The sequence below is a fragment of the Apis dorsata genome, unplaced genomic scaffold, assembly GCF_000469605.1.
Source record: "Apis dorsata unplaced genomic scaffold, Apis dorsata 1.3 scaffold_256, whole genome shotgun sequence".
NCBI classification, from domain to species: domain Eukaryota; kingdom Metazoa; phylum Arthropoda; class Insecta; order Hymenoptera; family Apidae; genus Apis; species Apis dorsata.
In genome coordinates this window covers 42,190-55,023 of record NW_006263534.1, presented here as the reverse complement: position 1 = coordinate 55,023, position 12,834 = coordinate 42,190, and the positions used below count along the sequence as shown (strand labels likewise).

The following is a 12,834-nucleotide window of genomic DNA, read 5'->3' as shown; positions in this document are numbered from 1 at the left end:
ATAAATTAAATTATAATATATATATAATATAGTATATATAATATAATTATAATAATTTAGAAATTTTTTAATATTTTATTTTTGAAAGATAAAAAATATTTTATTATATTTTTTATGTGAGTGATGATATTTAAAATATTTTGTTTTCAGAACCAAAATCAAAATATAATAAATGAGAAATTACTGCAAGATTCTACTAATGAAACAGAATCAGATAAAGAAAACAATGTTCCATTTGTAAATGAAACTAAATGGAAAACAAAAGTTTTATCACCCGATAATTTAAAAAAATCAAAAAATTATCTGTCTGAAAATAATACATTATACAGGACTGAAAATAAAGAGGAAAATGATAATCACATAGATAATAATATTTCTATTGATAATGTTCATTTGATTACACAAACACAATTAACCAATATAATTTCTAAAAATCAATCTATAATAAAAAATGTAATTTCACATGAAAATATATCAAAAAATGATCAACATAATGTTAGTAATTTAAAAGAGAATATCTATAATTTAAAAGAAAATATTTTGGAAAAAAATATAAATTACATACCAAAATCAACAAATGACTTAAATACATCTCAAATAAATGAAACAAATGTTAATATAAATTTAGATCAACCTATACGACGTAAAAGAGGACGAAAAAGTAAATTAGAAAAAATGAAAGAAGTAAGTTTAACAACAAACTACAAAAAAAAGATTCAAAATCATTTAAGTGATAAAAAAAGAGATAATGTTAATAATGAATACAAAAGATATTGTTTGCGTGCTATTTGTACAACAACTAACTCTGATAGTATAAATAATAATGCTACAGTCACATCTAAACCACAAATTATACAAACAGAAGCTGAACAGATGCCAGTAAATACATCAATGAATGCAAATTACATCAAAGGTAATAAAACTGATACAATGATTAATAAACTAACTATAATTGAATCTGATAATAAAAATTCAATAAGATCTAATAATTTGAAAGATACAGAAAAGAATTCTGAAAAAAATAAAGCAATATCGATTAATGTAAAACAAGAGAAAGGGGAAGCAGAAACTTCTAGACAATTGAATCAACTAGTTCTTAATCAAATACAAAATCAAAAATCAAAAGTAAATCAAGAAAAAACAGATTTAACATGTGTATTAATGGAAAAAACTGAAAATATTAAAAATATTGAAACGAATTTGATAGCAGAACAAAGTATTATTAAATATCCTGATATAAGAATTTCTTCCAATTATAATAATCAACAATCAAAAATATTCACAGAAAAAAATCGAGTAACTATTATAAAATCTTCACAATTTAAAGATGTGACAAATTTAAAAATAATACAAGAAGATTCTACAAAATTAAATAATACAATTAATGTAACAGATCAAAATACTAAAACTGAGTTAGAATGTAATCTTAATGAATGTTCATTGCCTCAACAATTAAGTCAAAATAGTTTTAAAAATAAAAATGAGAGTAAAAATAGATCATTTGGCAAAATTTCCGAATTGATAAGTGATGAACAAAAACGAACTATTGAAAGTTATTATATAGTGGACATGTCGATTGTAAACTCAGAAGAAGTACAAAAAAATATAACAATAATTAATAAAAAAAACATACGTTGCAATATTTGTGGTACTTTTTACCTTAGAATGGATAAATGTCAGGTAAATTTAAAAATTATTTTAATTTTAAAAAATAGAAAATTATTTAAATATATAATGAAATAATTATATTAAAATATTATAGGTTCATATTTGGGGACATTTACAAATGAAGCCCTATCAATGTAAAGCTTGTGATTTTGCCACAGTTACTGTTAGTAATGTTCGTTGCCATATCAGAAAAAGTCATTTAAAGATTAAACCATTTGCGTGCCATCTTTGTGAAAAGCGATATGTAACTGCTATTTTATTAGAAGAACATATTAATACTCATACAGGAGCCCGTCCATATAAATGCAAGCTTTGTGATTTTGCAAGTTCCAGTAGACAAATATTAAGTTATCATAATGCTACTCATAAACCATTAAAGGTATTGCCAAAAAAATCTTGTAATATATTAAATAATGGATACTTATCATTTTATTTATTCTTCTTTAATTATTATAGGATATTAGTTGTAAAATTTGCGGTAAAGAGTTTTATTCAAGAAGTAGATTACGTGCACATATGATTGTACACAATAAGGACAAAGCTGTTATGTGTAAATTGTGTTCTGCTTATTTATCTAATGCAGAAGCATTAAAAACACATTACAAGAACATTCATATGCAAGATTATGTTTGTAATATCTGTGGTAAACATGTCAAGTCTAGAAAAGCTTTGCATAATCATCAGAATGTAATATTTGCTTTGCTATATAATTTAAATAATATATACAATTAGTTACTAATTAAAAATATGATTACAAAACTAAATTTTCTTCATAGGTTCATGCTGCTGCAAGATTTAAATGTACTCTTTGCCCAAATGTATATAAGACTAGCCAAATATTAAAAGAACATCTTTTAAAGCACGAAGGTATTAGAAAATATAAATGTAATATTTGTGAAAAATCATTTGGTCAACAATCTCATTTAGCTGCTCATATGGCAGTGCACAGTAATATTAGGTAAAGTTTTTTAATAATATTTTAATAGCATCTTAATAGCTTTTAACATTAATATTTAATTATATCTTATATCTTATTCATAGATTCCATTGTCCTGGATGTGATAAGCCTTTTAATCGGCAAGACAATATGAAAATACATACTAAACGATGCAAACCATTTTTGGCAAATCCAAATCTAAAAAATCTTTTAAGTAAAAGAGAAAGAACTATATCGTTTAATAATATAGCAGAATTAACTGCAGAATTGAAGAATGAAAATGTGACAAATTCAATATCTCAAGTTCCTCTCAAAAATGAGAACGATAAGATATTAGTAAAGACTGTAGAAGAAAAACAAAAGACTGTAATAAATCTCTGCAAATTAGGATTAAATATCTCTTGCATTAAACCAACAAATAATAAAATGAGTCCAGATCATGTTACAAATTCTTTTGAAAAGAATGTAATTAAGATCACAGATAACAATGATAAATTAATTTCAGAAAATGAAAAGTTGTTAGTTTTTGAAAATATTTTAGGACCAGAAAATTATTAATTATTAACAATTTTTTATATGAATCAATATAAGAGAATTTCATCATTAAATATCTTATAAACCAATATAAGAAATATTCATATAATTACAAAACTAAATGATTTTTTTAAATTGTTTTAAATACTTTTAAATAAAATACTCTTAATAGAGTTCATTATTTAATAATACTTAGAATTTATATTTGATATATTTAAATAATCATTCCATACAATTTATTAAGCTAAGGTTTTAATTATAATACTACTACTTTTAACATACTACTTTTACTATTTTTTAATTAATAAGATTTAATATTGTGCGATATTTTATTAACAAAATATGTTATATTTTTTCAAATTTATCTATAAATTAAATAGACTATAGTATATAAAAATCGATATGCATGAATGATAATTTAATTAATATTATCTAAATCATTATTTGTTTGATAATTGTGTATTTCGATTTTTATTTAAGGAGTTATCTTGCCTTGATGAAAACTTCAATCATAACCAAAGAAAACACCTTGCTATTATAAATTTATTACCTTTTTACATATTAGAACAGAGTTTCATCAAGGTGAAATAAAATACTCTTACGCTTATTTACTTATAAAAAAGAGATAAGACTGATAATTGATATGTATTTAACTTTATAACTAGAAGTTCCTATTTAAAATAATTAGGCCTTAAAAATTTATTTCACATGGGAACAAAAATTTCGATGTAATATTAAAATTTCAATCGTGATTGTTATCATAATAATTTTTATCATTTAATTTCTTAAAATAAGTACAATACTTGCCATTTAAACCAAATAAAGAATTAAAAAATAAAGACTTCACTTAAATTGTATTTTAATATTCATATTTTAAAAATGTAATTTATGAAAATTGTTTCAATAAAGTTTGAATAAATTTACTAATATTCTTCAAATAGCATTTATAATTTTATATTATATATATATATATATATACTTGTAATTTTTAATTTTTATAATTTATCAAATTCACAATCAAAAAATAATCAAAATTAAAACAAATAAGAAAAATAGAAATGAAATCTGATCTAATAAAGATATCAGGTTTAATAGAAATATATTAAATTTATCAAAAAATCATTGGTAATCGCTTTTTGTTTTGTGAGAGATCGGATAATCGAGAAATTATTATAATGTTTGGTGAAAGTTTGTTAACCTGAATACTTCAGGTATCATTTAAAAGCGACATTTATTCCGATTTCTGACAGTTACACGTTCTTCTTCGTTGTGTGAGCATCATTTTCTATTAGATATAATTTTTTTATTTGTTAACAAAAAATTTACATCAATTTAATACTTTTTAATAATATTAATATTAGTAAGTAATGAATAAGTAATTATATTTAATTTTTAAATGAAAGATAATATATTATTTCTTTAAATTGATATTATTAATTTATTTATTTTAATTCTTTAAATAAATTTAAAAAAAAATATTGCAATATAAATTTACTTATAACGATTTACTTATAATGAAGATAATAATCTTTTCTAACATATAGTATAAAATTTGTTTATTTTTAATCAATTTAAATTATCAAGTGAAATACTTATTAATATATACATATACATTGTTTCATGATAAAACTTATTTTAAAATAATGAAATTTTATTTTTTTTTAATAATTCATATTCATATTCTTATTACAATTAATCATAATCAATCCATACGGATTGAAAAAAAAGTAATTTAATAATATTTTTTATATTTTATATTTTTTATAAATTATCATTATATCGTTTCGTTATATTTAAATTTAAATAACTAATATTTAAATTTATTTTTACAATTAAAAGCTAAATAGTAAAGAATGTTTTGTACTTATAAATTTTTATGTAAATGTTTGTATGTAAATGTATGTAAATGTCGAATGTTTTTTGAAATAAGTGGATTATTAATAGTCTATACAATGACTATGACTAATGAAATATACTAGTATTTTATATTTATAAGAATTCAAAAAATATTTTTTATAAAATATTATTTTATGATAAATATTTTTAACTTTTTGTATGTTTTTTACCATATTTTTTGTTTTTTTTTTATGATTTTTTTATATTTGATAATTCAAAAAATATTAATCATGAATAATTATGAATATCAAGTAATATTATTTTATTTACTATAATACTATTATTGAATTTTTATATTTTCTTGACATAAATTTATTTTATAGATTAAAATACACAAGGATGACTCTTGAACCACCAAAATATGAATATTTGAACAAAGAAAATACAAAAAAAATGTTAAAAATATTTAAGGGTGAGAGAACAGGTTGGGTGCTTGTAGGTGCAAAAAAATGGTTTTTCCCTCATAAATATACAATAGAAGGTAAAGGATTTTATAACTTTAAGGCTAGACCAGATGATATTTGGGTTTTATCTTATCCTAGATCCGGTAAGTAATATATTTTTAAAATATGTTTTGTTATTAACGATAATGAAATTAATTTTTATTTTTAACTCAATTTTATTATATTAACACTTAATATTTATGTTATATACATTATTTTTTATACATTTTTTCGTTAAACTATAAAAGAATTTATTATTATTTATTTAAAAGATCAGCAATAATAAAGATTTAAAACTTTGAATAGTACAGGTACAATCGATACAATTCGATTATTACGATTATCGACATTTTTTCATGTATAAATATTAGCAATAACAATAAAGTTAATTATTCGTTTTTAAATAATTAAAAAAATTTTTTTTTTGTAGGTACAACATGGACTCAAGAATTAGTCTGGTTATTATCAAATGACTTAGATTTTAAAAGAGCAAGAACAGAACTTTTAACCGAACGATTTCCATTTCTTGAGTAAGTATAATTAAAATTATAAAATCAAATTAAATTAAATAAAAAATTTTAATTAAAGATATATATAAAAATTAATTTTTGTCAATAATATAACGATTTTAAAAATTTATTATGGATTATTAAAACAATAATTAATAATATAATAATGCATATATATAATATAATATTTATAAATAAATCAATTATAATTTATGTAATATTACGACTAATAATTATGTGAGTATGTCATTCATTAAAAATTATATAGCTTATTTGTTGATAATAATCTATGATCAAAATTGCATGTAAATAACATATAATTATATTATTAGAAAAGGAAATAGAACGGAATAAAACATTAATAATATTGTAAAGTATGTGAAACTATTTATTAATATTTTCAATAATTAAAATCTAAAATCGTATAAATTACATATACAAATATTCTATAGATACAGAAAAAAAATTCAAATTTTCGTCTAAAATTTAAAAAATGATTTTGAAGTTAAAATAAAATAGAAATTAAAAATGAACAAAATTTATTTTTGGCTATATTTTTCAATTGTTATTCATAAATAAAAGTTGATAAAAATATCTCTAGATACGAACAAATCTTTTTATTCGAACGAATATAAAATAATTAGGAATAATGAATGATGTATTTATTTAATGACAAATAAATATCAACTTATCTTATACAAAATATAAAAAAAAAATAAAATTAAGAAAATTAAATAAATTACTATAATTTGAAGATGACTTCCTATTTTTTAAGCTGTTGTATATTCATTTTTAGTTATTAATAATTAAAAAACAAAATTAAAAATATAATTTTTTTAATTTTAATTTTTTTAATTTGATGTGAAGAATTTTTTATATTTTCAAATTTTTATCTAGCTGAACACTCTGTTATACTACAAAATATTTGCTTTATGTAAAAGATCTATTATCATTATAAATATTATTTGTAGATTTAGCATGTTCAATCATCCTGAGGTAACGCGTGAATTTTTAGAACTAAATAAAGGAGATAAAGATAAAGAAAAATTATGTAAAAAAATTGCACAGCCAGGATATGATATCTTAGAAAAAATATCTTCTAAGAGGTTCATAAAATCACATTTTCCATTTAGTTTATTACCCAACATTTTAGAAAGTGGTTGTAAGGTAGATTTATAATAAATTTATATTTATAAAAATAACTTATATTATTATTTTTCATTATATAATTTTATTCAAAAATCACATTTTCTGATTCAAGATAATATATATTGCAAGAAATCCAAAAGATGTTGCTGTTTCATGGTATCATTTAAATAAAGCAATTAAAACCCAAGGATATATAGGTGATTTTACAACATTTTGGTATTACTTCCAAAATAATCTTAGTGAGTTTTATTAAATTTAATATTAAATAAGTTTTAAAATATTCATATTAAATATTAAAAAAAATAAAAATTTTATAAAATATTAAAATTGTTTAGCACCATGGAGTCCTTATTGGGAACATTTGAAGGAAGCATGGACACATAGAAATCATCCAAATGTTTTATTCATGTTTTATGAAGAAATGCAATATGTAAGTTAAATATTTGTAAGCTTAATTTTTGAAATTTCTATCATTAATATATTTTTTATATTTTTGAATCTTTTTTATAATAGGATTTTTCAAAAGCAATTAAAAAAATTGCTAAATTTCTTGGAAAAGATTATACTGAGGAGGAAATAAAAAAAGTAGAAGATTATTTAAATATTAAAAATTTTCGAAACAATCCAATGGTAAATTTATCAGAATTAAAAAAATGTGATATTATAACATCTGAAACATTTGTTAGAAAAGGCCAAAATAATGGATGGAAGGATATGTTCACTGAAGAACTTAATGCTAAAGCTAATAAATGGATAGAAGAAAATTTGAAAGGAAGTAATTTTAGTTTTCCTTATTTTAATGATCTTAATAGTAATCTTAATAGTAACTGTAATTAATATTTAATATTTTATTTTTGAAAATTTAATGAAATGTTTAAAAAATTATGTATTTTAATAATATATATTTATAATTTTAAATAATATTAACATTTAAATAGATAAATTTATTATAAATCTTATTTTATAAAATAAAACAATACATAAAAGATAAATATTTTTGTAAAATGATTCATGTAAAAATGATTTTATTAATGTAATTGAGATGATTCACTATTTGTACATTTTACATTTATACGTACAATTACAGTAGTTCTAAATGCATGACGTAATTCCTTTTCTACATCAAATGCTAAGCACTTAATTTTATGAGATTTCATTTTTAATAAAGTTCTTACATATCTTTGTTTAGGACAATCTAATGTTACAAGAGTATTAATATTGTCATCTCCAAACTCTAAATGGTCAATTATTATTTTCACTTTATATGGCATTTCATATGGAAGTATATTCAATAACTTAGCTCTAACTGTTTGTTCTATTATAGTTTTAGTTGATTGATCAGTATAAAATTCCTCCTTATACTTCCAATTTTTTACTTTAGCTATATCAAGCAGATAAGTCTAAAAATATTTAAATACATGCATGTATATATTTAATTATTAATAATTACATTATTATTGTAATATATTTATATATTACCCTTAAATCATCCACTCCATCTCCACTTAATGCAGATACCATAAAAATATCATCAAATTTTGGATAATTATCATTATTTGTTAACATTCTTGTAAGGTCTAATAATACTTTTTTTTTTTTTAATTTATCTACTTTATTAAAAATCATCAATAATGGTATATCTTCCACTTTATTTTTTATATAATTAAGAATAAAATCCTCCAATTTATATCTAGTATATGTATTAGTTACATCTTGTACTATTCCAATAACATCTGCATCAGTGATTACATTTTTAGGATCTTCACTAAATGTTTTTAATAATCTGTAAATTTTAATTTCTTTAGACATTACTAATCCTGGAGTATCCATGAATATAATTTGTGTATTTCCCTCAGTATATATTGCTTCTGCTTTGTGCATTGTGGTATGTACTTTTGAAGATGTTGGACATATCTTCATCAAAAATATATTTTTTTAAAAATTAAACTATTAAAATAATAAATAATTCAAATATAAATTAGAATACATACAGATCTACGTATAAGTTTATTCACTAATGTACTTTTTCCTGCATTTGGTAAACCCAGAATTGCAACTTTTAACAATTTTTTATTCTCCTGGTATAATTCTGATTTATGATTTAATTTTGAAATAATATTTTCTTGATTATTGGTATTCCAAATACCAGAGAAGAAAAAAAATCGTTTTAAAAAATATAATTCAGATTGAAATACGTATTGTTTAATCTTAAATTTTATCATTTTAATAAAATTATAAATTTGTTATATATTAAAATATTAAAATTACAAAAAGACAAATAGGTTAGACCTTAACGTGCATATAAATTCTTTTTGTTTTTAATAATTTGTTTTTAATAATAAACTAAAATTAATTTATTATTATTAGAATTATTTATAAATATTTAAATATCATTTTTTCGTGATAAAATGTATATATATATATATAATATACAACAATTTAATAATTCAGAAATAACATAATTCAAAAACACATTTATAAATTATACATAGTTTATATATAATAGTTCATATAGTTCATTTCAGCCATTTTAAAATCATATAGATATATATGTGTATATACATAATTTTAAATTTTTTACATCATCTTAAACTTAACAATATTTTTTCTAATCATCAAAAGTTTAACATTATGATAAATAGAAAGATATCAAAAATTTTTAAAAATTGATCTAAATAATTTTTGTAATAAATAAATTAATTTAATAAATAAATCTTAATAAATAATGTAAATAAATATAAAACATATAAATATTTAAAATGATAATGAATAGTGTTTATATTTAAAATATTTAAAAAAAATTTTCATTTTTTTCAAATAATAAATGTATTGAATAAGATAAATGTATTATATACATTTTTTAAATATATAAAATTTTTACGAAATAATTAAATATTATAAAATAAAATAGTTAAATATTATTTAAAAATAATTAAATATTATAAAAAAGAAATGAAATTAAAAAATAAGATAATGAATTTATAAATCTATAAAGAAAAATACAATTTATTTTTAAACATTTAATTTAATTTTGAAAAATTAATTTTGTCCATATTTTTATTTATGTGTTAAATATTTCATAAATATGTATATATATTTCGTTAGTGTTGGTATACCTGATTTTAAATTGATAATGATAAAAATTCAAGCTGCAGTTTGATCAGGTATTGACGTATGTATTCGAATATATGTTATCATTTTATTTCGAATTTGCTTACAATGTTTTTTAATGCAATTAAAATTATATAAAATAAAAATATATTTTTAGAAAAATTAAAAAAATTTTTTTTATAAATAATGAATCTCAGAAATATTATGATGCGATGCATCGATTTAAAATGTACAAGTAATGGAACTTGAATTAGAAACATCTGCAAGCTCATTGTGAATACATTTATGACACTGATAAAGAAAAGTTTTCTATAATTGATTTTCAAAAAAGTTTGTAATGGATCTTTAAAACGATACGAACAGAGCATGCATTTCTGGATTAACAAACCGGCGGGCAGATATTACGGTTTCACTGGTCACCGATGCCCCGCCACACCTTTACCAAAAACACGCTTTAGTAAGAAAATTCAACAAATTTTTAAGTTTTTCGATTTTTTAATTCATTTAACAATATTATATTATATTATATCATTTAATAATTTTTTTGAATTTTGATTTAATTATAGTTTTTTTAAATTTAAAACTTTAATATTATTATAATTTAATTGAAAAAAGTAGAAAAATTTTATATGATTTCATTCTTACATTTATTATTTTTATAGATCAATGTAGATACAATGCAGATATGAGACAAATGTTTACACCACTTCATCGATTTCAAAATCTGAATACTATGGGAAATATAGCTGGTCCTAGTAACATGAATAATTGCAGAATGCTAAGAACAACAATAAGAACAAATAATGAAAATCAAAACAATTTTCCAGTTGGCTCTACTCAACATTCTCAACTGAACAACATCTCCAAGTAATTAAAGAAAAAGGTCTACTAAGAGGAATCTGAGGAACATGTTCTTCTTATATACAGGGTGACTCACTTATACATGTCTATCATCAGAAAGTATTTATAAATGATTCGCCCTTCATAATAAATAATTATAAGTAATATGAGTCTTTAAACTATTATAAGAAGAGTAACAGTTAAAATATCAAACTTTTGTATGTTTATAGTAATGTAACAACTGCAGGAAATAATCAATTGATATTATCAAATACTACGTCAAATGGAACAAATAGAAGTCTTTTAGATTTTTCGGAATTTAATGATGCAGAACTTGCAAGTTATAGATTACGATGTGGTGTTTGGATAACATTTGTACTTGCAGCAGGTTTTGTTGCTGCTGCAAAATTTTATTTTGGAGACAAGGTAGATTGAAATTGAAATATTTTTCATAGATAATTTTTAATTTTTTTTTTTTAATTAATATTAAATACTTTTTTCAAGGGTCAAGGTATAGAAATATTTATATTTTGGGGGCTATTAACATTATCATTATTTGCGTGTTTATACTCTATTTTATATTGCCGAAATCAACGTAATAGTCATGAAGAGCATCAAAATCAAGAAGAACATATTGTGTCTACAACTACAATGCCCAATGAAAATATTAGACCTATTTCTGTAGTAAGACAGAATCCACCACCACCTTACCATATTGCTATTTTGATTCCACCAAGTAATTCATCGGATGAAGCTCCACCACCATCTTATGACAAAGTTATGCGATAAACTAATATAATGTTGTATAAAATTCTATCACTATTTTTTCATATACTACATTTTGTAAATATAAATTGATGCTCATAAAAAGTTCGTCTCTAATTATATTAGTAAGTACTTTATTATCGAATTTTTAATTTGTGCAAATAAAAAACTAAAAAGTTAATATTAATTTTTCTAGGCTAGGTAAACTTTTACATCTGTGATACAAATATTAATATAACATCTTGATAACATCTGTAATTCAAATAAAATATAGAATTATTTGTAACATCCAGGGCATTATACAATATCTGAATTAAAAAATTAGTATGATGTCCATGATAGTTTATGTCTAATATAATATAATGTATATTTTTCTTTTTTATAAATAAATGCTTATAATTTATTTAAGCAAAAGACAAATATACAAAATGATTATGATGAAAGAATACATTTCTTTGCTTATAAAAAATTTTTTCATAATGTAAAGAAATCATTATACTATGATATAATTATAATTAACATAAAATTAATATACTCATTTATTTATAAAATGAAATTATTATACAATAAAATAAAATTTAAATTTAAAATTATAGAAAAAATAAATATAAAATTATATTTAATGCAGACTGTCCACTCTTTCCACAATTTACCACATGTAAAATGAATTTATAATCTTTTAACATGAATTAAAATAATTAATAAAATATTAATTCTATTGTATAATGATTAATAAAAGTATAAGTTAATTATATTGTACGTATTTTATAATATTTGATTATATATTTGTACATAATATAAGGTAAGTGTATACATATATACACGTTAGTACGCGACATACATACATATTTTTCTTGTCGATATTAAAAGTGTTTATATATGCAAATGAAAGTTTACATAGTAATTTTATTTTGTATTTGAAATAAATTCATATAATATATTATTATATAGAATATTATATTTAATATTTATATTATATTTA

At 20.2% G+C, this 12,834-nt stretch overlaps 4 protein-coding genes across 5 annotated transcripts in view; 3 read left to right on the top strand and 1 right to left on the bottom strand.

Annotated features, from left to right (window-relative positions):
• Window positions 1-4,066, top strand: part of LOC102679203 — an 11,445-nt gene extending 7,379 nt beyond the window's left edge. The window contains exons 5-9 of one of the 2 annotated variants that reach the window (XR_004150569.1): window positions 151-1,680; window positions 1,763-2,047; window positions 2,125-2,311; window positions 2,445-2,626; window positions 2,710-3,080. Coding sequence is in view for 1 of the 2 variants with exons in the window: in XM_006616190.2 (XP_006616253.2) it covers window positions 151-1,680; window positions 1,763-2,047; window positions 2,125-2,355; window positions 2,445-2,626; window positions 2,710-3,163 (2,682 nt within the window). In the remaining variant the exon portion in view is untranslated. Of the gene's footprint in view, window positions 1-150; window positions 1,681-1,762; window positions 2,048-2,124; window positions 2,356-2,444; window positions 2,627-2,709 lie in introns of both variants that reach the window. The other variant, XM_006616190.2, reaches the window with a different exon arrangement.
• A 197-nt stretch (window positions 4,067-4,263) lies between these two features.
• On the top strand, window positions 4,264-7,988 carry LOC102679064 (sulfotransferase 1E1). The gene is made up of 7 exons (XM_006616189.2): window positions 4,264-4,431; window positions 5,353-5,582; window positions 5,909-6,008; window positions 6,959-7,154; window positions 7,249-7,375; window positions 7,472-7,566; window positions 7,650-7,988. Exons 2-7 carry the CDS (start codon window positions 5,375-5,377, stop codon window positions 7,971-7,973), a joined length of 1,050 nt encoding a protein of 349 aa, XP_006616252.1. The 5' UTR covers window positions 4,264-4,431; window positions 5,353-5,374; the 3' UTR covers window positions 7,974-7,988.
• Window positions 7,989-8,148: 160 nt separating this feature from the next.
• On the bottom strand, window positions 8,149-9,444 carry LOC102678932 (GTPase Era, mitochondrial). The gene is made up of 3 exons (XM_006616188.2): window positions 9,128-9,444; window positions 8,616-9,050; window positions 8,149-8,536 (listed from the first exon to the last, which is right to left on the bottom strand). Exons 1-3 carry the CDS (start codon window positions 9,356-9,358, stop codon window positions 8,165-8,167), a joined length of 1,038 nt encoding a protein of 345 aa, XP_006616251.1. The 5' UTR covers window positions 9,359-9,444; the 3' UTR covers window positions 8,149-8,164.
• An 845-nt stretch (window positions 9,445-10,289) lies between these two features.
• Window positions 10,290-12,134, top strand: LOC102678634. The gene is made up of 6 exons (XM_006616186.2): window positions 10,290-10,308; window positions 10,405-10,704; window positions 10,910-11,114; window positions 11,318-11,513; window positions 11,592-11,977; window positions 12,049-12,134. The coding sequence occupies exons 2-5, from the start codon at window positions 10,614-10,616 to the stop codon at window positions 11,874-11,876; spliced, it is 777 nt and encodes a 258-aa protein (XP_006616249.1). The 5' UTR covers window positions 10,290-10,308; window positions 10,405-10,613; the 3' UTR covers window positions 11,877-11,977; window positions 12,049-12,134.
• The last annotated feature ends 700 nt before the right edge of the window (window positions 12,135-12,834 follow it).